The following is a 25,918-nucleotide window of genomic DNA, read 5'->3' as shown; positions in this document are numbered from 1 at the left end:
AGCCCTGGGTGGATCTGATCTGATTGATTGATTGATTGATTGATTGATTGATTTGGGAATGAAGGATAACCAGCACAGCCCTGGGTGGATCTGATCTGATCTGATTGATTGATTGATTTGGGAATGTGGGATAACAGCACAGCCCTGGGTGGATCTGATCTGATTGATTGATTGACTGATTGATTGATTTGGGAATGAGGGATAACCAGCACACCCCTGGATGGGATCTGATCAGTCAGATCTATCCCTTGGGCTCCACCACACCATGGCTGGGTGCTGGATCATTTTTACACTGCTGTAACCAGGAAATACCACCAGTAATTGCAGGGAATTTTAAAATACCATAATTGCCATAAATATACCCAGGACTAGGGAGGCTGGGCACTAATTCCCATTTATCCTTCTCTTCATGGTCTAAGGAAAGCCATTACAGCACCAGGAAGGAGGGAGAGCATCTCCATCAGTATCCAACCTGGTCTTGAAACTGTTCAATATTTTAATAGGTTATTAAATTAAAATGTAATGGCTGGCAGGTGATTATTTGAATTTATGGGTTGGACCAGTTTAAGAGGATCACTGGGATATTTATCCACGTTTAAAGATACTGGAAATGCTCCCAATTTATAAATCAGCTTTTACTCTGGTGTGTCACCTGCTTCACTCTGAATGAGGAAATGGATCCCTTAACTCACTTCCCAGTATTCCCAGAGAAGAGCTCACCTGCAGATGGCTGGAAAACACTCCTGGAGACCCTTTTTCTTCACCAAAGATCCTTCCAGGCAGTACATGATGATGTCCATCACCTGGGAAATGAAAAGTACAGAATTCAAAATATCAACCTGTGCTTTATGTTCTGTAATTCAAGCTCTGGACACTTCCCAGCAGACCAGGTTGTTCCAAGCTGTGTCCAGCCTGCCTTTGCTGAGGATATTTTCCCCATCAACATTCAATTTCAAGTTGGAGGAATGAACTTGGGATAAAGCAAGTGCACATGTGAGAGGAATGTTGGATTTGTCTTTATTGGTAGATAAAAGGAACAATGGGATGGATTTCCCTGATTGATGAATGGGAATAAAAGATCTTTGCCTTTCCAAACAAGTGCAGGTTGGCTGAGAAATGAGGTTGGATATTGAAACATGAAACAATGGGGGAAGCCATAAGAATTAAAGGGAGGGTTGTGCATTAGAGGGAATCTCAGGTATCAGGTGTTTGGCAGTCTGTGCCTCTCCAGTACCTCAGCCAGTGGGGAGAGAGAGAGGGAAATTGGGATAAAAGGAGGCTGAGTCCTCCAAAAATCTGAGAGACCACGGCCTCTGCCTTTATTGGAACAAAGCAACAGGACTCCTGTGCCTCCTTTTGGGACACACAGCCCTGCTGTTTGTGGGTTAACTGTCATGGAGAGCAGCTCCCAGGGGAGCCAGGCTGGGCTGGCCCTGGCCTCACCTCCACCAGCAGCTCCACCACGTCCGTGGGCATCTTGTCAATGAGGATCTCGATGACCCGCAGCACCTCGGCCTTGGCGCGGGCCAGGGCACTGGTGTGGATGCTCTGCTGGGACTGGGAGTTGGCAGCCAGGGCTGTGTGCCTGTGCACCTGGGGGACAGGAGGGACACAGGGTGGCATCAGGGACAGCAGGGACAGGGGAGGGACACCAGGGACAGGGGAGTGACACCAGGGACAGCAGGGACACAGGTGACAGCAGGGCACTGGTGTGGATGCTCTGCTGGGACTGGGAGTTGGCAGCCAGGGCTGTGTGCCTGTGCACCTGGGGGACAGGAGGGACACAGGGTGACATCAGGGACAGCAGGGACAGGGGACTGACACCAGGGACAGGGGAGGGACAGCAGGGACAGCAGGGACACAGGTGACAGCAGGGCACTGGTGTGGATGCTCTGCTGGGACTGGGAGTTGGCAGCCAGGGCTGTGTGCCTGTGCACCTGGGGGACAGGAGGGACACAGGGTGACATCAGGGACAGCAGGGACAGGGGAGTGACACCAGGGACAGGGGAGGGACACAGGGACATGGGAGGGACAGCAGGGACAGGGGAGTGACAGCAGGGACAGCAGGGACACGGGCTGACATCGGGGACCCTCCAGACCCTTGCCCCCCTCACCTCCTTGGCGATGGTGGTGATGAAGGAGGGCGGGTGGGATCAGGGCCAGCACGTTGCACAGTGACACAGTGACACAGGGGTGACACAGTGACACAGGGGTGACAGTGGGGACCCCCCAGACCCCTTGCTCCCCCTCACCTCCTTGGCGATGGTGGTGATGAAGGCGGGCGGGCGCGCCGTGGCGATCAGGGCCAGCACAGTGACACAGGGTGACACAGTGACACGGGGTGACACCAGGGACACAGGGGTGACACAGGGGTGACACAGTGACACAGGGGTGACAGCGGGGACCCCCCAGACCCCTTGCCCCCCCTCACCTCCTTGGCGATGGTGGTGATGAAGGCGGGCGGGCGCGCCGTGGCGATCAGGGCCAGCACAGTGACACAGGGTGACACAGTGACACGGGGTGACACAGGGGTGACACAGGGGTGACACAGGGACCCCCCAGACCCGCCCCCCCTCACCTCCTTGGCGATGGTGGTGATGAAGGCGGGCGGGCGCGCCGTGGCGATCAGGGCCAGCGCGTGGCGAGCCGAGCGAGCCGAGTCGGCGGCGGGGCTCAGGGGCAGCCCCATTGTGATGCTAAAGCGGCGCCACAGAGAAAGCAGAGCGGCCGGATTAGCGGCAGCTCATCGTGTCAGCTGCAGGTCAGCGCAACAAAGAGCCCCGAGCAGGCAGGGTGTGCCCGCACCACCCCAACCCAGCCATGAACCGCGGGATCCCAACAGCACACTGCCCGGAGTGCCCAACACGCCTTGTTAACAAACGATCTGTTCGTGCCGAGAGCACAGCGCCCCACGGAGCCCCAGAGCTCCTGCTCTGCTCTTTGGCAGTGTCTGAAACAGCCCCTGGCCACAGTAATTCTCTGGGATTCAAGGCTTTGACTCGCTGTGACAAGATAAAAGCAAAAAGCAATAAGGCCCTAAGTAGCTGGTAACTGCAAAAATAAAATTTCCAGCCAAAATTTCCTCGAATGCAGAAATGTGGAATGGCAGGTTGGTTTGGGCTGGAAGGGGTTTTGAGGATTCCACACCTTCCTCTCTGCCTGGCTGCTGTTTTCCTGGATAACCAGGAAGGGGTTCCTCCTCCTTCCCTCTGCTCTTGGTCTGATTTTTTTGGGGAAGAGAACAGCAGGAGTTTATAACCCCAAGCAGTTTATTTGCCTTTCCCATCCCTCACCATCAGTGCACAAATTAAAACTCCCAGATGTGAAACCGAACAAGGTGATGGCCCCATTGGAAAACCACATGTAAGTGTCACTGCAGAGCTGCTCCATGAGAAAGGGACAGTCAGGGAAGGAGTGACCCCAGCTGCACCCCCATTGGGCTGGCAGCAGCCCCCCTGGGCTAGCTGTGGTACCCACCTGGCCAGCTGTCTCTCGGCATCAGCACACAGCTCCAGCAGCCCCATGGCTATCACTAGCCCCATGGCTATCACTAGCCCCCATGGCTATCACTAGCCCCATGGCTGTCACTAGCCCCACGGCTACCATTACCTGGCCAGCTGTCTCTCGGCATCAGCACACAGCTCCAGCAGCCCCATGGCTATCAGCAGCCCCCATTGGCTATCACTAGCCCCCATGGCTATCACTAGCCCCACAGCTACCATTACCTGGCCAGCTGTCTCTCGGCATCAGCACACAGCTCCAGCAGCCCCATGGCTATCAGCAGCCCCATGGCTATCAGCAGCCCCCATTGGCTATCACTAGCCCCCATGGCTATCATTAGCCCCCATTGGCTATCACTAGCCCCCATGGCTATCACTAGCCCCACGGCTACCATTACCTGGCCAGCTGTCTCTCGGCATCAGCACACAGCTCCAGCAGCCCCATGGCTATCACTAGCCCCATGGCTATCACTAGCCCCCATTGGCTATCACTAGCCCCCATGGCTATCACTAGCCCCACGGCTACCATTACCTGGCCAGCTGTCTCTCGGCATCAGCACACAGCTCCAGCAGCCCCATGGCTATCAGCAGCCCCATGGCTATCAGCAGCCCCCATTGGCTATCACTAGCCCCCATGGCTATCATTAGCCCCCATTGGCTATCACTAGCCCCCATGGCTATCACTAGCCCCACGGCTACCATTACCTGGCCAGCTGTCTCTCGGCATCAGCACACAGCTCCAGCAGCCCCATGGCTATCACTAGCCCCATGGCTATCACTAGCCCCCATTGGCTATCACTAGCCCCCATGGCTATCACTAGCCCCACGGCTACCATTACCTGGCCAGCTGTCTCTCGGCATCAGCACACAGCTCCAGCAGCCCCATCAGCACGGCCGACACGTCCATGTAGGGCTCCCAGACGGTGAAGCCGCGGCCGATGAGGTCGATGGCGGTTCTGCGGATGGTGCTGTGCGCCGGCAGCCGCGCGCTGGCCGGCTGCAGCAGCAGGAACGTCAGCGCCTTGCCTGGGGCAGAGACAGGGACAGAGAGTCAGGGAAATGCACCCACAGCTGCACCCACAGCTGCAGCAGCAGGAACGTCAGCGCCTTGCCTGGGGCAGAGACAGAGACAGGGACAGAGAACTGCAGCTAGAACTGCATCTAGAACTGCATCTAGAACTGCACCCACAGCTGCACCCACAGCTGCAGCAGCAGGAACGTCAGCGCCTTGCCTGGGGCAGAGACAGGGACAGGGACAGAGAACTGCATCTAGAACTGCATGTAGAACTGCATCTAGAACTGCAGCTAGAGCTGCATCTAGAACTGCATCTAGAACTGCACCCACAGCTGCAGCAGCAGGAACGTCAGCGCCTTGCCTGGGGCAGAGACAGGGACAGGGACAGAGAACTGCATCTAGAACTGCATGTAGAACTGCATCTAGAACTGCAGCTAGAGCTGCATCTAGAACTGCATCTAGAACTGCACCCACAGCTGCAGCAGCAGGAACGTCAGCGCCTTGCCTGGGGCAGAGACAGGGACAGGGACAGAGAACTGCATCTAGAACTGCATGTAGAACTGCATCTAGAACTGCATCTAGAACTGCAGCTAGAGCTGCATCTAGAACTGCACCCACAGCTGCACCCACAGCTGCAGCAGCAGGAACGTCAGCGCCTTGCCTGGGGGGGACAGGGACAGAGAACTGCAGCTAGAACTGCATCTAGAACTGCATCTAGAACTGCATCTAGAGCTGCACCCACAGCTGCAGCAGCAGGAACGTCAGTGCCTGCCTGGGGCAGTGAGGCTGCTCAGGGAGCTGCACCTGCAGCAGGGCTGCAAGGAGCCCAAACCACCCAGTGCACCCCAGCACGGCCTCAGCCACAGCCCAGGCTGCTCCCAGCCCCAAACCCTGGGCAGCCTCACTGCTGCTCTCAAACACAAACTGCACTGCACAATCAACAGCAATAAACAGACTGGGGGAACAGGAGGAGTGGATGTGCCTCGTGAAGAGGGGAGAGAAACACCCCAAACAACTCCACCCATCCTGATCCAGGCTCTGCACACTGTGGAAATAATATTTCATTAAATGTATGAAACTGTTAAATGCTAAATAAAATTCATGTAAGAAATGAAATGAATATTTCAGTTAGCAGCCTGCTTTTAAATAGAAGTAATTATGCACACACAAATGGAGGAGGGCTGAACCAGGCAATTTCTCCTTATCTCCCCATCATTATTTATTACCACTGCTGTTTCTTGTGGGAAAGATAATTACTGATTTTATCAGCCTTCTTCAACTGTCCTCAACAAGTTGCTGGTTTTGTTTATTAAACAAGCCTGGGGAAAGCCAACAGTTGATTCACACCCAAAAATCTCCATCCCAAAACTCCTTCTGAGGCTGATCTGGTGCCTCAAAAGCAAAACCTTATTAGAAAGTGCCTCCTTGAACAATAAATAAAATTAATTAGAACTAAATAAAATGAAATAAAATGAAATAAAATGAAATAAAATGAAATAAAATGGAATATTCCCCCTTTTGCTGACTGACCCAACGTCTTTGTTCCCAGCTTTGCCTGGGCTCAAAGGCAGGAATGAATATTGACAAAAACATCCCTGGTGCTAATGAGTTGTTCGTTAGGGCAATAAACATGTCACATTAGAGTCAGCCCAGCAATCAGCTAATTAGCCCTGCAGAAGCTCAGCAGGAATATTCTGGGATATCTGCTGCTTGCCATTCATGTTCTGGGGACAGGAATGCAGGTGTGGCTCACTGGACACAGCTCCTGCAGCAAGCACTATTTAAATATTATTTTATTTCATCATTTTATTGCCACCTTTGCTCCTTGCAGCACTTTATGAGCCCAGCTGTGCCCAAATGCTGAAATCCAGCATTTCTTTTCACCCCCTGGATTCCCAAAATGTCTTTCCTGGTGGAATCTCTGTCAGCCTTGTTATCCCCAGCTTGCCAATGGATTTTCAAAAATGAAATTATTTGCTCAGGAAAATCAATAGCCCAGGCAGGGATGAGACACTGCAAACTCTGATCAAGATCCAACTAAATCCAAATGATGGACTCCAAGAACAGGATTTAACTTGATTTGGATCCTTTCTGGATGATTTTTTTCCCCCGATTGTCCACAGAGAGACAGAAATTTGGGTTAAAATTCCACCTCCCTTCATCTCTTTCTGCTCCTGGCCCAGTGAATTTTTAATCTTTTATTCTTATTCCAGATCTTCTCTCAGGTATCAAATCAAGATATTTCCAGGCTTAAATTACAAATCACTTTTGCATAATGACAATCAGATTTATTTTTTTTTCCAATTACAATCACTTTCTATCTGGAATTGCTCCAGGCCTTGGAGCAGCAAAAGGGGACAAACAACCACAACAAAAAAAAGTATCAATAATACAGGTGTTATTTATTTACTGGACTATTTAGCTCTAAAAGGCTGTGTACCTACCTAAATCCAGCTCCATTTGACTCACACAGAACTCTCTGTACTTTACAAACCCAATCTCTTTGCTGTTTCTAATCCTAAGCCCAAGTCAAAGCAGAAGGAAAGAAACCCAAACCAGGAATGAAGCAGTGCAAGGAACCCATCATCCCCACGTGGGTTGGGTTGGTGTGGCCAGAAATGGGTGTGCAAAAATTCAGCATCTGTTGAATGCAGGTGGGGCAGTGACCCTTATCTGATATTATCTGATATTATCTGATATTATCTGATATTATCTGCTAATGGCCATCTTTAAACCAGCTGGGCCAATCATCTTTATCTTTCCACAGGAGATATCTCCTGTTCATGGGTTATTAGCTCCCAGTGCATGGCTGATAAAATTACATCATCCCACTGGGAGATGCTCCAGCCAGGGGAGGAGCCAAGATAAAAACTGAGATTTTGGTCTTCCCAGTGGATTCCAGAGAAAACCAAACCTTCCCACAACCTCTGCCTGTGCCCACATCTGCCCCTGCAGGAGGATGCAGCCACCACTGAGCGGGACTGTGCCAACACCCTGACTGACTGACTGTGCCAGCTTGGATTGTGACTCTGGCAGGGTTGGGACTGCTCTTTGCAGTGCTGCATTTCTAGTTTGATTGTCCTGGTGAGGAGCCGTATCTTTGCCTGAGAGCCCCTCAGTTATCAGGGAGGGGTCGCTCTCCCCGTTCCTCCCCCAAGGCAGGACCCCCAGCCCCTCCCCAGCACGCAGGGGCACTCACAGGTGTGCCTGGCCAGGGAGTAGTTGGAGCCCCCCGTGGTGAGGCCGAAGCCCTCGGGGATCTGGCTGGAGCTGCGGGCCCTGCTCAGCAGCTTGGGGGGCTCGATCTCTGCGCCGAACTCGGCGCCGATGACGCCCAGCAGCACGATGGCCGTGGCCTGCTTGCGCCGCTCCTCGTAGGACGGGGACGGCTTCTTGGGCTGGGGCAGCCCCGCCAGGCAGCCTGCAGGGACAGAGAGAGGCACTCAGCAGGGCTGGGGACCTGCCCAGGGCCCAGGAATAGCCCTGGAGTTAGAGAAAACCGCAGCTTGTGTCGGCGCGGGGATCACTGCGTGCACCCCGGAACCTCCCGCAGCCCAAACGGCCCTGCAGCCTGCCAGCAAAACTGCCTGACTGCCAGCTGTGCCTGCTCAGCTTGGAACTGCCCTGGATGGGAAAACCTGCTTAAACAGGGGGGATACAAACCCCTTAATATCCGATATTAGGGGGAAATACCTGCTTAAACAGGGGGGATACAAACCCCTTAATATCTGATATTAGGGGGAAATACCTGCAGTTTTCAGGCATGGAGTTAATTCTATTTACCCCAGAAACCTCCCGCAGCCCAAACGCCCTGCAGCCTGCCAGCAAAACTGCCTGACTGCCAGCTGTGCCTGCTCAGCTTGGAACTGCCCTGGAAGGGGAAATACCTGCTTAAACAGGGGGGATACAGACTCCTTAATATCTGATATTAGGGGGAAAAACCTGCTTAAACAGGGGGGATACAGACCCCTTAATATCTGATATTAGGGGGAAATACCTGCAGTTTTCAGGCATGGAGATAATTCTATTTACCCTAAAAACCTCCCCGCAGCCCAAATGGCCCTGCAGCCTGCCAGCAAAACTGCCTGACTGCCAGCTGTGCCTGCTCAGCTTGGAACTGCCCTGGATGGGGAAAACCTGCTTAAATAGGGGGGATACAGACCCCTTAATATCTGATAGTAGGGGGAAAAACCTGCTTAAATAGGGGGGATACAAACCCCTTAATATCTGATAGTAGGGGGAAATACCTGCTTAAATAGGGGGGATACAGACTCCTTAATATCTGATAGTAGGGGGAAATACCTGCTTAAACAGGGGGGATACAAACTCCTTAATATCTGATATTAGGGGGAAATACCTGCTTAAATAGGGGGGATACAAACCCCCTAATATCTGATAGTAGGGGGAAATACCTGCAGTTTTCAGGCATGGAGATAATTCTATTTACCCCAGAAACCTCCCGCAGCCCAAACGCCCTGCAGCCTGCCAGCAAAACTGCCTGACTGCCAGCTGTGCCTGCTCAGCTTGGAACTGCCCTGGATGGGGAAAACCTGCTTAAATAGGGGGGATACAGACCCCTTAATATCTGATATTAGGGGGAAATACCTGCTTAAATAGGGGGGATACAAACCCCTTAATATCTGATAGTAGGGGGAAATACCTGCAGTTTTCAGGCATGGAGATAATTCCATTTACCCCAAAAACCTCCCCATGAGCCCAAATGTCCCTTCAACCCCTGCCAAGAACTTGTGGGGATAAAAAAAATGTCACCAGAAAACTCCCTGATTGGCAGGTGTGTTTGCTCAGCATGGAATTCTGTGTCATTTTTGGATTGCTTATTGTTTGCTTTAAATCAGCAAATCGCAATTTTTATTACTTTGCAAAGATGTTTTTTTTCATAAGTTCTTGGTATTATGTATGATGTAAAAGCATCTTTTTGCAATAGGATCCACCAGCTTCCTATGAAATTTTAGGATAGCATTACACACCATTAAACCAAACTGGTATTTTCATATAGTAAAATGTCACCTATTAGAATTTTAACAGTGGGACAAAACCCACTGATGAATTCTCCAAAACCCAAATTATGGATTTTACATAGAAGTGAAATATGTGTTCTTAGTTTAACATAGATTCTGAATTCCACTAAGCAGAATTTTTTTTATTTGGAGTAAAATCCCAAAACCTTAGAAGAAATTACTGGAACAAAACCAAAAACCATACTCATTTATGCTGACCAATGAGATCCACTCTTACCTAGATTAATTTTGAGGATCCTGAGAAATTCCCCATTTTTTATTCTAAAAAATAAGGAAGTTTAATCCTTCCCAAGAGCTGTTTGCTGAGGAGGCATCAGCTGACACGGGCTGGGACTGGTGGGTTAATGAACTGGGGATTAATGAAGCACAGGGGATGTCTCTGTCAATGACATCCACAGCAAAATCAGGAAGTGAACCACATTTTAGGAGCTGTGCTCAGCCAGAAAGGGAGAGAAAACCAAGGGAGAGCTTAACAATGGGAAGGGAGGGAAAAAAGGGAAAAAATCAATAGGAAGTGCCTGTGGAGGAAGAAGGATGAAACAGGCTGGAACAAAGCAGGGAGGGCACAGCTGGAACTGTCCAGCAGCTGTTTGCCCTGAGCATGTGTCCCACTGGAGTCACCCCATGGGACATGGCTCAGCCATGGCTGGCAGGGCAGGGGCTGCCTGCTGGGCTGGGCACGGTTCTGGTTTTTGGATCCCAGTTCTGGTTCTGGATCCCAGTTCTGGTTCTGGGTCCCAGTCCTGGTTCTGGATCCCAGTTCTGGTTCTGGGTCCCAGTCCTGGTTGTGGGTCCCAGTTCTGGTTTTTGATCCCAGTCCTGGTTTTTGGATCCCAGTCCTGACTGTTGGGCTGGGCACAGTTCTGGTTTTTGGATCCCAGTCCTGCCTGCTGGGCTGGGCACAGTCCTGGTTCTGGATCCCAGTCCTGGTTTTGGATCCCAGTTCTGGTTTTGGATCCCAGTCCTGCCTGCTGGGCTGGGCACAGTCCTGGCTCTGGATCCCAGTCCTGGTTCTGGATCCCAGTTCTGGTTTTGGATCCCAGTCCTGGTTTTGGATCCCAGTCCTGGCTCTGAACCCCAGTCCTGGTTCTGGATCCCAGTTCTGGTTTTGGATCCCAGTCCTGGTTTTGGATCCCAGTCCTGGTTTTGGATCCCAGTTCTGGTTTTGGATCCCAGTCCTGGTTTTGGATCCCAGTCCTGGTTCTGGATCCCAGTTCTGCCTGCTGGGCTAGGCACAGTTCTGGTGTGGGTCCAGTTTTGGTTATCTGCTTAAATAGAGGGGGATACAAACTCCTCAATACCTGATTTTAGGGGAAAAAAACTGCTTAAATAGAAGGGGATACAAAGTCCTTAATATTTAATTTAGGGGAAAAACACTTGCTTGACAAACTCCTTAATACTTGACTTTAGGGGAAAAACCTGCTTAAATAGAGGGGGATAAAAACTCTTTAATAATTTGTTTTAGGTATTTGTTTGTTTGTTTTTCCTGTCATGGGTCAGGCTGCACAGCTAATGCGACCCAGCTCCTGTTAATTGGCTTTGTACACTTGGAGGGGGAAAATTAATTTCAGCCCAGCTTAAAATAAAAGGATTAAAGCTCCAGTAAGTTCTCCAGGTTTAACTGGGCACAGGAATCCATGGATTTGGGTTAAGGAGGTTTTAGGAGAGGGGCACTGGGGAGAGAGCCAGGAATCAATCCCAAAATCCAAACCCCAAGGGGGCTGATCCAGCAAATCCCTGCTCTGAGCAGCCAGAGAATCCCTGGGAATTCCCCCATTCCACTCACCTGCAGAAAGCAACACCTGGAAATACAGAAATGCTGCAAACTGAGATTTCAAATGGAGAAATGGTCTGCTCAACACACACACAGGGCATTGAGGACTCTCTCCAAATAAATCAAAAGTGAAAATATTAACTAGGAACCCCAGTGCCAGTGAGCACAAGGAAAATAAAGCAGGAAAATGTTTTATTAAGCCTTGGTTCTCATCAGTAACTCCTGGATTGCTCAGCAGAGGGGCCATTCCTACACCCACAGCTCCCTCAGCTGGCCCAGCACAGAAGGGAGCTGAGGAATTTTGGGAATTTCTCCCTGATTCCCCACCCTGGAGATGTGGGAGGTGAAGGAGCCCTTCCCTGTGCTGGAGCTCCACCTGCCCAAGAGCAGCAGCAAAAGCACCTGAGTGCCAGAACAGGGGGGTTTGTGTTTGCTGCTGACCCCAAAGGGTTAAATTCCCTTTTCCTCCCCAAATTCAGAGCCAGGAGTGGCTTCAAACCCACCCCAGGGAGCTCAAACCAACCTGGACAATTCCCAGAAATTCCCATTTTTCTCCATCCTCCCTAAAAGCTCCATTCCTGGATTTGGAGATTTTATGTGCAGGAAGGGATTTTCAATCAATTAAAGCAATTGGAATTGCTTTTACTCTTCAGTTCCTTGCAATATTCCAAACTGCATTCAAATTCCTTGCATCATCCCAAATGGGAAATCCAGATTGGAACTGGTTTTACTGGAGTTCTCCCTTTCATCTAGAGAGATCTGGAATTCAGCAAGGAATTGATTATTAATTGATTATTAAATATTATCTCTGCTATAATAACTCAGTGCCAATTAGTCACTTCTAATAAAATCAGTGCTCTGGAATACCTGGAATCCTAAACTGGGGATAATTTCAAGGCAGAGCTCTTTAAGTGCTGGCAGTTGGCATGCACTATTAGAAATTCCAGTTGAATTCCTTCAATGTGTTTTTCACACAGCCCCATCTCCTGCAGCTGACAGGAATTTCCTGCTCCCTTTTCTCAGGGAATATTTCACTGTGCTGGGGACACAGAATGGGAGAGGAGGGCAGAGCAAAATGGATTCTGTGCTGCTGGCAGGGGCAATTTCAGGCACCTTTATCCAGGTTTGAAAGCACCAAACTTTCCCTCAGAGGGATGATAATCCCAATTTTTCAAAGATCTGTTAATTGCTAATAGGATCCCAGTATAAAGAGCTTTTAGAGCAATGATCTTACACACTTAAATCAACTGGATTTGAACTTTAGTGACAACTTCCCAACAGGATCACTTGGAGCAAATAGGGATGAGCAAGATTTAATTACTTGGAATAAATAGGATGAGCAAGGCTTAACTTGGAGTAGTCACAGCCCAAATGCAAAAAAAGAAAAAAAAAGCACTTTCCAGTACAATTAGGAAAAAAGGAATATTTTAAACCCCTTTTCCTGAGCCACATTACTTAAAAATGAATATTTTAAACTCCCTTTCCTGAGCCATATTCCTGCAAAAAGAAATATTTTAAACCGAATTCCCAAACTCTGACCATTGGACCAGGAGAATTTATACCCTGCTGTCCATGTGTGAGTTATTTCAACAAAACATTTGTTCTATTTTCAGTTACCCCAAAAAAGCAGTTCAGGCATTGAAAGGAGATTTGAGGACAGACCAAATTTTCTAAATAATTTCTGAAATGTTTAAAATATATGTATGAAGGATTTCCAGGTAAAATATTTCACTCTCCTTTTAAGAAATGATCTCCACGAGTGGAAGTTTTTAAATTGGAAAAATTTCTTGAGCATCACACACCAGCAACAAATAATGAGAATATCCAAAGTTGTCTCCAAATTCTGATTTTTCCCTCTGTTCTCCCAATACAAACCTCACTCAAAATTCAGGTTTTTCACCAGAAGAAATTATTTAAGGAACAATTATGAAACATGACAGAAAATCTTCACTTGTGCAGAGCTGCTGTGGGCTGTGGGCAGATTTAAGAGCTGGAAATGCATTAGAATAGAATCAGATTAATTATCTATAGTGAGCTGGATGCTCACCTGCTGCAATGTCATCATCCACCAGGTCGTGCTCCTCCTCCTGCACTTTGGCTTCTGCTCCTGAGGGCTCTGGGCTGGCAGTGGCAGCCTGCAGGGTTTCTGTGGTCACCCCAGCTGCAGGGAACAAAAACCACCAAATTATTCATTCTTGTTCCCTTCAGCTCCTCCAACTCTGCATCCTTCATTCCAAGGGTTTCAACACTTATCATAAAAACCTAATAAAATTTGCTGATTTTGTCACACTGGAAAGATTTCCAGTCTGAGCTCAGAGAGACTCAGAACACACCCTCACATCTGGATGTCAGGGTTCCAGTCTGAGCTCAGACTCAGAACACACCCTCACATCTGGATGTCAGGGTTCCAGCCTGAGCTCAGAGAGACTCAGAACACACCCTCACATCTGGATGTCAGGGTTCCAGTCTGAGCTCAGAGAGACTCAGAACACACCCTCACATCTGGATGTCAGGGTTCCAGTCTGAGCTCAGAGAGACTCAGAACACACCCTCACATCTGGATGTCAGGGTTCCAGTCTGAGCTCAGACTCAGAACACACCCTCACATCTGGATGTCAGGGTTCCAGTCTGAGCTCAGAGAGACTCAGAACACACCCTCACATCTGGATGTCAGGGTTCCAGTCTGAGCTCAGACTCAGAACACACCCTCACATCTGGATGTCAGGGTTCCAGTCTGAGCTCAGAGAGACTCAGAACACACCCTCACATCTGGATGTCAGGGTTCCAGTCTGAGCTCAGACTCAGAACACAGCCTCACATCTGGATGTCAGGGTTCCAGTCTGAGCTCAGACTCAGAACACACCCTCACATCTGGATGTCAGGGTTCCAGTCTGAGCTCAGAGAGACTCAGAACACACCCTCACATCTGGATGTCAGGGTTCCAGTCTGAGCTCAGAGAGACTCAGAACACACCCTCACATCTGGATGTCAGGGTTCCAGTCTGAGCTCAGAGACTCAGAACACACCCTCACATCTGGATGTCAGGGTTCCAGTCTGACTCACAGAAACTCAGAACAACATTCCCACAGAGCTCCTGCATTCCATGAAGATTTAATACCATGCTCAGACTCTCTAAATCCAGTTGGTGGATAGTTTTTCAGGGGCACAAAGCTCATTCCCAGAAGGTGGAGCTGTTCTCACTGCAGGTGAATCTGGGAATTCCCCAGGCCCGGGGCTCCCCTGCAGGAGCTGTTCAGAGCACTGGATGGATTCTGGGCAATGTGGGGCTGCCCAAACCCTTTTCCCTCCATTTGCAGGGGCTCCTTACGGGAGATGAGGCTGTCCATGTACTGGGGCAGGTAGGGAGCCCAGGTGTCGATGGTTTCCTTGCGCCCCGCCTGCTCGATCCTGCGCAGCTCGGCCAGCAGCAGAGCCTGAGCTGCCTCCCGCACCTGCAGGGACAGAGCAGAGCCCAGGGGTCACAGACCACACTGACACAGCCATTTCAGGTCATTCCTCACTGGTTATACTGGTTAGAAACTGGTTAAACTGGGCTTTCACCCCGTTTGCACTGATACCATTTTACCCAGTTCATATCCCAGCAGCAGAGCCTGAGCTGCCTCCCGCACCTGCAGGGACAGAGCAGAGCCAGGGCTCACAGACCACACTGACACAACCATTAAATATCATTCCTGACTGGTTAAACTGGTTAAACTGGGCTTTCACCCCGTTTGCACTGATACCATTTTACCCAGTTCATATCCCAGCAGCAGAGCCTGAGCTGCCTCCCGCACCTGCAGGGACAGAGCAGAGCCAGGGCTCACAGACCACACTGGTACAGTGATTTAATATCATTCCTGACTGGTTAAACTGGTTAAACTGGGCTTTCACCCCGTTTGCACTGATACCATTTTACCCAGTTCATATCCCAGCAGCAGAGCCTGAGCTGCCTCCCGCACCTGCAGGGACAGAGCAGAGCCAGGGGTCACAGACCACACTGGTACAGTGATTTAATATCATTCCTGACTGGGTTAAACTGGTTAAACTGGGCTTTCCCCCATTTTATTGATACCATTTTACCCAGTTCATATCCCAGCAGCAGAGCCTGAGCTGCCTCCCGCACCTGCAGGGACAGAGCAGAGCCAGGGCTCACAGACCACACTGGTACAGTGATTTAATATCATTCCTGACTGGTTATACTGGTTAAACTGGGCTTTCACCCATTTTATTGATACCATTTTACCCAGTTCATATCCCAGCAGCAGAGCCTGAGCTGCCTCCCGCACCTGCAGGGACAGAGCAGAGCCCAGGGCTCACAGACCACACTGACACAACCATTAAATATCATTCCTGACTGGGTTATACTGGTTAAACTGGGCTTTCCCCCCGTTTGCACTGATACCATTTTGCCCAGTTCATATCCCAGCAGCAACACCCAGGGAACAACAAACACAGCTCTGATGCTTCAAGGTTTGGCTTTCATATTTTCCAGATTCTACACTGCATTAGGATTTAACTCTGAATTTCATATAGTGTTAGCAAGTTCTCCTCACAATTCAGTTAGATAAAACAATCCTTTTCCAGCCCCAGAACTAAGGATATTGCTGCAGCTTCAGGCCCAAAAAGTGCAAAAAAGTGAGGAGAGCAATCTGGGAGGATGGGGCTGCATAACCTGGAGCTGGAATTGGATAATTAATTAGATTCCATAATTGGAAAATTAACCCAGATATGGAAATGGACCAAAACTTGTAAAAGTGTGATTTATTATCATGGATTATCAGATGATTGGATCATTATCATTATTATCAGGACTACCTTGGGTGTAGCCTCAGCCAGGCTCTTGCACTGCCCAAGGTGAATCTTTTGAAAGAATAAATAATAAATTCCTTTAACCCTGTCTATGTTCTAGGTAGCCTCCCTAGGCATCAGCTCCCAGAGGGCCAAAACTCGTATCAACACAAATATTTGAAGTCATTCTTACAGGGTTAAACTGGGGTTTAACCCCAGATAAACTGGGGTTGTACATGAGTTTTTAACCCCAGTTAAACTGGGGTTTAACATCAGTTTTTAACCCCAGTTAAACAGGGGTTGTACGTCAGTTTTTAACCCCAGTTAAACTGGAGTTTAACATCAGTTTTTAAGCCCAGTTAAAGTGGGGTTTAACCCCAGATTTTAAACCCAGTTAAACTGGAGTTTAACATCAGTTTTTAAGCCCAGTTAAAGTGGGGTTGAACATCAGTTTGTAGCTCTAGTTACAGTGGGATTGTACATCAGTTTTTCACCCCAGTTACAGAGGGGTTGAACCCCAGTTTCTCACCCCAGTTACAGAGGGGTTGAACCCCAGTTTCTCCCCCAGTTACAGAGGGATTTAACCCCAGTTTCTCACCCCAGTTACACGGGGGTTGAACCCCAGTTTCTCACCCCAGTTACAGAGGGATTTAACCCCAGTTTCTCACCCCAGTTACAGAGGGATTTAACCCCAGTTTCTCACCCCAGTTACACAGGGGTTTAACCCCAGTTTCTCACCCCAGTTACAGTGGGGTTTAACCCAGTTTCTCACCCCAGTTAAAGTGGGGTTTAACCCCAGTTTCTCACCCCAGTTACACGGGGGTTTAACCCCAGTTTCTCACCCCAGTTACAGAGGGATTTAACCCCAGTTTCTCACCCCAGTTACACGGGGATTTAACCCCGGTTTCTCACCCCAGTTACAGTGGGGTTTAACCCAGTTTCTCACCCCAGTTAAAGTGGGGTTTAACCCCAGTTTCTCACCTCAGTTACAGAGGGATTTAACCCCAGTTTCTCACCCCAGTTACAGAGGGATTTAACCCCAGTTTCTCACCCCAGTTACAGAGGGGTTGAACCCCAGTTTCTCACCCCAGTTACACGGGGGTTTAACCCCAGTTTCTCACCCCAGTTACAGAGGGGTTTAACCCCAGTTTCTCACCCCAGTTACACGGGGGTTTAACCCCAGTTTCTCACCCCAGTTACAGAGGGGTTTAACCCCAGTTTCTCACCCCAGTTACACGGGGTTTAACCCCAGTTTCTCACCCCAGTTACAGAGGGATTTAACCCCAGTTTCTCACCCCAGTTACAGAGGGATTTAACCCCAGTTTCTCACCCCAGTTACAGAGGGATTTAACCCCAGTTTCTCACCCCAGTTACAGAGGGATTTAACCCCAGTTTCTCACCCCAGTTACAGTGGGGTTTAACCCCAGTTTCTCACCCCAGTTACACGGGGGTTTAACCCCAGTTTCTCACCCCAGTTACAGAGGGATTTAACCCCAGTTTCTCACCCCAGTTACACGGGGGTTTAACCCCAGTTTCTCACCTCAGTTACAGAGGGATTTAACCCCAGTTTCTCACCCCAGTTACAGAGGGATTTAACCCCAGTTTCTCACCCCAGTTACAGAGGGATTTAACCCCAGTTTTTCACCCCAGTTACAGAGGGATTTAACCCCAGTTTCTCACCCCAGTTACACGGGGTTTAACCCCAGTTTCTCACCCCAGTTACAGAGGGATTTAACCCCAGTTTTTCACCCCAGTTACAGAGGGATTTAACCCCAGTTTCTCACCCCAGTTACACGGGGGTTGAACCCCAGTTTCTCACCCCAGTCACAGTGGGGTTTAACCCCAGTTTCTCACCCCAGTTACACGGGGTTTAACCCCAGTTTCTCACCCCAGTTACACAGGGGTTTAACCCCAGTTTCTCACCCCAGTTACAGAGGGATTTAACGCCAGTTTCTCACCCCAGTTACAGAGGGGTTTAACCCCAGTTTCTCACCCCAGTTACAGAGGGGTTTAACCCCAGTTTTTCACCCCAGTTACAGAGGGGTTTAACCCCAGTTTCTCACCCCAGTTACACGGGGGTTTAACCCCAGTTTCTCACCCCAGTTACAGAGGGGTTTAACCCCAGTTTCTCACCCCAGTTACAGAGGGGTTTAACCCCAGTTTCTCACCCCAGTTACACGGGGGTTTAACCCCAGTTTCTCACCCCAGTTACAGTGGGGTTTAACCCCAGTTTCTCACCCCAGTTACAGAGGGGTTGAACCCCAGTTTCTCACCCCAGTTACACAGGGGTTTAACCCCAGTTTCTCACCCCAGTTACAGTGGGGCTGAACCCCAGTTTCTCACCCCAGTTACAGTGCGGTTTAACCCCAGTTTCTCACCCCAGTTACAGAGGGATTTAACGCCAGTTTCTCACCCCAGTTACAGAGGGGTTTAACCCCAGTTTCTCACCCCAGTTACACGGGGGTTGAACCCCAGTTTTCCCCCAGTCAGTGTGAATGAAAGCTGCAGGATCTGTGCTCAGAAGAACAGTGTGGCTTTTCCAGGCAGGGGAAGGCTGCAGGCTGAGCTCACCTCCAGGCAGCGATCCTGCCAGCGCCGGGCCAGCATCTCCAGCAGAGGGGGCCTGAACTTCTCCAGCCCCAGCAGGTCTGGGAGCATCACACAGTGCATGGCAGCCAGCTGGCTCCAGCCTGCAGACACAGGGATGAGCACAGCTCCAGCTCAGGGACACTCATTTCTGCTCACATCTCACACACCAGCCACAGCAAACCCAGAGCAGCCACCCCTCAAGGAATTTCTGCTGACATCTCACACACCAGGCACAGCAAACCCAGAGCAGTCACCCCTTCTGTCCTGGGTGGGAGTTATTAACTCTATTAAATTTATTTTTAGCTCTATTTAACTCTGTATTTTCCACCTGAATCTTTATTTTAACACCCTTAATCCAGGTGGATTCCTACTACAGGTCTGCAGGTAAAAAGAGCTCAAAATCACACCCCTATATTATATTAAATATATATCCAATATTACATCCAATATTATATTCAAATCTCCATCAACACCAAAACTCAGATTTAACTGGTTTTTTTTGTTGTTGTTGGGAAGCCTACCCCAGGTACCCCGTGCTCAAAGAAGAATTCAAATAAAAATAACAATGAGAAAGGGTTTTAGCTGAAGTAAAGGACAAGTAGAAAAGTGAGGAAGGAATACCTTCATTGACTAAGAAACAGGAATGGAAAGCAGAAGTGTCAGAGTGCCCAGATTCCGTGCTGGAAGCAGCAGCAGGAGCAACTTGCAGAGAAAAGAAGAAATAAAAGAGAGAAAAAAAAACAAAAAAAAAAGAGGGAAGTGAGGAGAGCAGCAGCAGAAAAACAGATTAGTATCACTGGAGAATGGAAAACAAGGAGGCTGTGGTGATCTCCAACTTAAATACTCAACTCAAAAATAATACTTGGCTTCAAAGTAAGATTCAACTCAAAATAAGACTCAACTCAATGAGAATTCCAGGTTTTCCAAGAAGGAGGAGGCAGACATGCAGAGGAACATGAGACAGGAAGAGAAACTGGGATGTTCTGAAAAGACCAAACACCTACATCCAGAGATTTCAAATGTGGTTTTAGGCAGGTGGCTTTGGTTTGACTTCATGCTTGACTGTAAATTAGAAACCCAGGAATGTTGGGTTCTTCTCATGCTTTTCCCATATTTCCATGGATTTGGATTGCACTAAGCATCAAAGGCCCAAAAAATAACCCTTAATCAGCCCAAGGTGTCCAGAATGAATTCCTGAGAGCTAACTGGAATTTAACTTCATTTTAAACAGCCCTCTAGGCAAAAAATGCAACCTTTGCAGCTCCAGCCAGCAGTGCTGGATCATTCCCACAGATCACTTTGGGATCAGACTGTAGAGCCCTTAGCTCCAGGTTTGAAGCCTCCTCAAAGCCAGGAAGTTTGGGAGCACTTGAAACAGGCAAAAACTCCCTGTCAGGGAGTGATGCCGTGGCAGATTCAGCATCCTGGATTGATTCTTAGACAAATCCTAATCCCCAGTAATTTCACTGAGATTAACACTATGCTGCTTTCTCCTCCCAAGCCATCATTTTATCTCCTGATAACGAGCTGTTAATCCAGTGTGAGGAGCTGGAGTAACAGGTTCTTACCTTGTTTGATTTGCCCTTGTGCTGCATGGCTGGACACTGGAGGGGGAGGCTTCACCTTGACCATCTCAGGAGTGCCTGGCCTGGGTGGCCTGAACATGAAACAACCATCAGAGACACATCAGCTGCAGCCCCAAGGGACAATCCAACCCCCCAAACCCAGTGCTGAAGGAAAGGCAGTGCTGGAGGCAGTGAGTCAGGGCAAATCAGTGTGCAGGGATTGAATAAGTTTTAGGATGAGTTCTAATGTTTTTACTAAGTAAAAGGTTTCAAATACCACAGTAGCAGTGAGTGTTCTAGTGAAGGCTGAAACATACTGATATCTTCAATAGAGGCTCCAAGCCCACATTTGTAGACAGGACTTAGTCAGTTATGGTACAAATATTGCTGACATTTCTTAAATAGAACAAGACAGATTGTGTGCATAGCTCTATATGTAACCTGGTGTGCTAGGAAACTGGAATTCTAATAGGTTAAGGAGTGGTGGAAAAACTGGAATTCTAATAGATTAAGGAGTGGTGTTCTGAGTTTGCATCTCAGCTTGTTGGCAAAACCCTATATAAGACTATGTATTGAGAGCTGCTGCTTTTGGCCATGGCTGCTTCTGGCCATCTGCTCTTTGCCAGGTTTTTGCCTTGCTTACTGCTAGCTGCTTTGCCATTGCCTGCCGAGACTGGTGATGTGCTATGTAACAAACAACCTCTCTAGCTGTGGGCTTGTTTCAGCCACGCTGACCAGGCAGGAGCCAGGAGCTCGGAGGGGCTGCCAGGAGCAGCTGGAGCGGCAGGGCAGTACCTGCTGGGCCCCTTCTTCATGTGCTCCCCGATGAAGGTGGCGTTGCTCATGCTCATCAGCGTGTTGGCCAGCGAGATGACGGACAGCAGGTGCTGGGTGGTGACGGCCCGGGACACGCCGTAGGTGCCCCTGCCCGGCCCCTGCGGCTCCCCCCGGCCCAGGGGCTGGTCGTAGCCCGGCAGCATCAGGGACATGTGGCCGCCGCGGGACAGCAGGCCGAAGGAGACGGAGCAGTGCGGCCTCAGCATGCCCAGGCGCTGCAGGCACAGCTCGTCCAGCACCGAGTTCAGCCCCCAGGCGTGCAGGCACGACATGAACAGCTTGGCCGTGTCCATGGTCAGGTTGTACTCCAGCAGGGTCAGGGGTTTGGACTTGCTGGAGCGATACTCCGGGTCCCCGTCCTCCCTCCTCTGCCTCACGGCCTCCTCGTCCTCGTCCTCATCGTCCAGCAGGTGCTCCTTGATGTTCTCCTTGATGGTCTCCTTGACCTGCTGGAAGAGCACGGCCGCCCTCTTGCCCGCCAGGAAGGAGCTGCCCCTGTCGGGGCCCCCGGCAGCTTTCTGCAGGCTCTCAGGGGACACCGGGGCGGCGCTGGGCCGCGAGGCCTCCTCGGTCAGCAGCTGGATGATCAGCGCCTCCACGTCGAAGAACAGCACGTGGATGTCGGGGTCTGTCACGTTGGTCTTGATGGCCTGAACCATCAGCGAGTTGTGCGAGTACTTGGGCAGGTTCCCCTGGGGAAACAAGAGCAAACGGCAATTCCCAGCAGGGTGAGGAAGCTGGAAACACACACAAAGCACAGAAATGCAATTTACAGATGATACAAGTCCACACTTCCTTCTGAATCCTATGAGATTACATTCCAGGAGCAGCAAAACTCCAACCTTTTGTTACTATTTTTCTTTCCATTTTTGGATGGAAACACGCCGGTGGTGCTCTAAGGAATGTTCTCTCTGTTCCCTCTCTCTCCAAACAGAAGGTGACAGCAGGAGGCAGAAGGCAGGGTAAGTGGGAGAAGCTGGGAATGGAGCTCTGCTGCACTCTGCTGGCCAAAGGCAGCTTCAGGCTGATCTGGGAACAATTCCTCCTGGGGGATTTGTGTGGATGTGGCACCTGGGGACACGGCACAGTGCTGGGGAATACTTGCACTTGATTTTAGACTAAACCATTATTCCAGATCTGAATAAATCCACATAGCAGGACACACACTGAAGTGGTACCACAGCAACATCAACAGGGGGAAGGCTTTGGAGAGCTCTGGCTGAGAACCTGGTTACAAGGATGGCAACCTCCTGTATTAATTTTTTTTTCTGGAAAAATAAGAAGCACACCTACTTTATCAGAGGCCTCAGAGGCCAGCAGGTTGGTGGCCAGGGTCTGCAGCTTCTGGTGGGCCACGTTCTTGAGGGCAGCCAGGCTGCGGCGGGTCATGGCCTGCTTGAGGTTGACTGCAGGGTGGCTGAGGGAGTCCACAGCGGCTGGCACGGCCTCGTCACAGGCACTCAGGATCTCCACAGCTGTGATCCCCATCACACAGCGGTCCAGGGCCCCTGCACAGCCACAGGGACGGGGGTTGGCTTGCTGGGGCCAGAAATGGCTGTGCTGGCAGCACCTGTTCAACCCAGCTGGGGCAGTGACCCTTATCTGATATTATCTGATATTATCTGCTAATGGCCATCTTTAAACCAGCTGGGCCAATCATCTTTATCTTTCCACAGGAGATATCTCCTGTTCATGGGTTATTAGCTCCCAGTGCATGGCTGATAAAATTACATCATCCCACTGGGAGATGCTCCAGCCAGGGGAGGAGCCAAGATAAAAACTGAGATTTTGGTCTTCCCAGTGGATTCCAGAGCAAAACCTTTCCACATCACCACTGAACTTTCAGAGGAAAACTGTGCCCACATCTGCCTCTGCAGGAGGATGCAGCCACCATTGAATGGGACTGTGCCAACACCCTGACTGACTGACGGGTGTCAGCTTGGATTCTGACTCTGGCAGGGCTGGCATTGTTCTGTGTAATACTGCATTGCTATTTTAATTTTCCTAGTAAAGAACTGTTATTCCTAATTCCCATCTCTTTGCCTGAGAGCCCCTTAACTTCAGAACTATAATAATTTGGAGGGAAGGGTTTGACATTCTCCATTCCAAAGAGAAGCTCCTGCCTTTATTGTCCTTCACACCAGGACACTGGGGAACAGGTGAGCAGCCCCAGAGCACAGGGCACAAACAGCTGGCTGGGCCACAGCTGCCTGTGCTTGAACAGCTGGGCTCTCAACTGCTGCACCCCACAAACCTGGGCTGCTTGAGCTTTCTGTGCTCTCAGGCACTGACCCCCTGGGGAGCTTCTGACCTGGGCCCTTAGAAACAGCTCAGTTTGAGTGATGGAGTTAAAACCACAAGCATGCAGTTAACCAAAAATGTGTGCTTTCATATGGTAAAAAGTGTTAAATTTCAAGTTTCTATAGTACAGCAATAAGTACAGAACAATACAGAGGATTTTAAGTGGTGTCTTTTGCAGTGTTCATCTTCTGCACGGGTTTCAGGTAATAGTTTCTAGTTGGTCAGTGTCACACTGAAGTCATGGGAATCTAGTTATATTATTTCTTTTTTTAACTTAATAAGTGTTACTTCTCTATTAAACTGTTTAGCTTTAAGGAATCTTGTAACAAGATTTTCCTCCATTTCCCTCCCTTCTAGCAGGTGATCTCAAACAAGCATGCCCAAACATGAAAAAATCCATTTTTATCATGTATTTGTTAATCCTAGCTCGAAGTGAAAGCAAAAAAACCTAAGACAAGCCACTAATTAAAACCTAAGACAAACCACTAATTAAAACCTAAGACAAACCACTAATTAAGTGGTGCAAAACTCCCACCACTGTTACACGAAGCTCAAATTTCCATGAGGCTCAAACCCCCCCAGTGTGACAAATCCCAAATATAAGTGTTTGAGCTGTCCCCTCAGCCACAGCTGGACAGCACTGGAGCAGATCTGTGCTTCTGTGCAATAAAAAGGGATCAGATCACATCCCTGCTCCCCGGGCTCACCTGTGTCCATCTGCCAGACGTACACGGAGCCGTCGGAGCAGCCCACCACCAGGTAGTCATCAGATGGCCTCCACTTGATCACCTGGATGGGGAACAGGTGCCTGGAGGCCAGCATGATGCATTTCTTCTCCCTCAGGCTCAGCAGACCCACGGAGTGATCAGTGGCAACAGAGCAAACACAGTGCTGCACTCTGGCCTGATCAAGGGGAAAAAGAGAAAAAAGTTTCATTGTCAGGCACAGTTGGTATGGGAAACCTTTCCCCCAGTGGGGTACTGAAAGCCTCTAATGAACAAAATTCAGGCACCTACATCAATGTTTAAACTCACTGAACTCCTTGCCCAGAAATTCCCTGGGTATTAAACCCCATTCTGCTAAGCAAACCCCAGAGTCTTCAATCAATGTCACTCTGCTCATTAAATTCCATTTATCCAGCTAAACTTTCAAGAGGCAAAACTGCCTCTAAATCCTATTTTTAATAGGTTTAATAAAGCCCCTACTTTCAATTCTTCCTGATGGAAGGATTCTATATTCTATTCTATTCTATTCTATTCTATTCTATTCTATTCTATTCTATTCTATTCTATTCTATTCTATTCTATTCTATTCTAATTCTATTCTATTCTAATTCAATTCTAACTCTATTCCTATTCTATTCTTATCCATATTCTAATTCTATTCTTTTCTATTCTATTCTTATCCTACTTTACTCTACCCTATTCTATTCTACCCTACTCTACTCTATTCTATTCCATTCTACTCTACTCTATTCCAGTCTATTCTATTCTATTCTATTCTATTCTATTCTATTCTATTCTATTCTATTCTATTCTATTCTATTCTATTCTATTCTATTCTATTCTATTCTATTCTATTCTATTCTATTCTATTCTATTCTTATTTTACTCTATTCTATTCTATCCTACTCTACCCTACCCTACCCTACCCTATCCTATCCTATATCCTATCCCATATCCTATCCTATCCCATTCCATTCCACCCTACTCTGTTTATAACCAGAATAAGCCAGCTCTTCCTGGTGAAGCCCTCGCAGGAGCTGGGTGGGGGCTGCCCCCAGCACTGCAGCTGCACTGCCCCTGTCTGGCAGGGCAGCCCCAGGGCACTCACGCTGCAGCTCTCAGGTGGCACCAGCAGCTGGGTGATCTCCCCCCCGTGCACACAGAAGATGTGCTTCATCTCTCCCGAGAAGATGTCCCAGACGATGACGGAGAAGTCCACGCCCCCCGAGACCAGGTGGCGCTGGTCGTAGCGGGGGGACACCTGGTGGGGGTACAGCAGGCACGTCACCTTGCTGCGGTGGCCGCGCAGCGTGCGGTGCGGGGGCCAGCCTGGGGAGCACAACAGCGAGTGAGACACAGAGCACACTGCCGGCTGGTCTGCACCCAGAGCCCCGGGGAACCACCCTGCTACCCACAGAGCCCGTGGATCCAGCAACCCGGCGGCTCTCACCCAGCACTGCACAGGCCCAGACACAACAGCAGATGCTCCCTTGTCTTATCCAAAACCTCCACAGAAACTCTGCCTGGAGTGGGGTTTCTAAAGATTTCTTGTGATCTTTACACACCGTCAAAACTCCATTCTGATCCCTGTGACATGGAAGCCACAAGAAAACTGACTCTTGTGGGAAAACAACCAATCAGCATCACACACAATACCTTTTCCACTTACATAGAACCTATCAAAACTGCTCAAATTACCATTTATGTTAGTGGCTGGCCAATCACCTGAGTTAGCAATCATGTGTTCAACTTTGAGACTTGGCTTGCAGTGGAAATTTCTTCTAG

At 49.3% G+C, this 25,918-nt stretch overlaps 1 protein-coding gene across 2 annotated transcripts in view; it reads right to left on the bottom strand.

The window, feature by feature from the left end:
* WDR7 (WD repeat domain 7) overlaps positions 1 to 25,918 on the bottom strand; it is a 45,918-nt gene that overhangs the window by 8,203 nt on the left and 11,797 nt on the right. The window contains exons 12-25 of one of the 2 annotated variants that reach the window (XM_056513794.1): positions 25,242 to 25,462; positions 24,116 to 24,311; positions 22,401 to 22,615; positions 21,066 to 21,799; positions 20,274 to 20,362; positions 19,327 to 19,407; positions 18,688 to 18,806; positions 14,657 to 14,780; positions 13,376 to 13,489; positions 7,715 to 7,936; positions 4,340 to 4,526; positions 2,579 to 2,696; positions 1,444 to 1,593; positions 721 to 803 (exon numbers count right to left, since the gene is read on the bottom strand). In XM_056513794.1, the coding sequence (XP_056369769.1) occupies positions 721 to 803; positions 1,444 to 1,593; positions 2,579 to 2,696; positions 4,340 to 4,526; positions 7,715 to 7,936; positions 13,376 to 13,489; positions 14,657 to 14,780; positions 18,688 to 18,806; positions 19,327 to 19,407; positions 20,274 to 20,362; positions 21,066 to 21,799; positions 22,401 to 22,615; positions 24,116 to 24,311; positions 25,242 to 25,462 (2,653 nt within the window). The remainder of the gene's footprint in view (positions 1 to 720; positions 804 to 1,443; positions 1,594 to 2,578; positions 2,697 to 4,339; positions 4,527 to 7,714; positions 7,937 to 13,375; positions 13,490 to 14,656; positions 14,781 to 18,687; positions 18,807 to 19,326; positions 19,408 to 20,273; positions 20,363 to 21,065; positions 21,800 to 22,400; positions 22,616 to 24,115; positions 24,312 to 25,241; positions 25,463 to 25,918) is intronic. The other variant, XM_056513795.1, reaches the window with a different exon arrangement.

Source organism: Oenanthe melanoleuca, chromosome Z (assembly GCF_029582105.1).
Source record: "Oenanthe melanoleuca isolate GR-GAL-2019-014 chromosome Z, OMel1.0, whole genome shotgun sequence".
Classification (NCBI taxonomy): domain Eukaryota; kingdom Metazoa; phylum Chordata; class Aves; order Passeriformes; family Muscicapidae; genus Oenanthe; species Oenanthe melanoleuca.
Note: the sequence above shows the minus strand (reverse complement) of the source record. Positions and strands in the feature narration are given on the sequence as shown.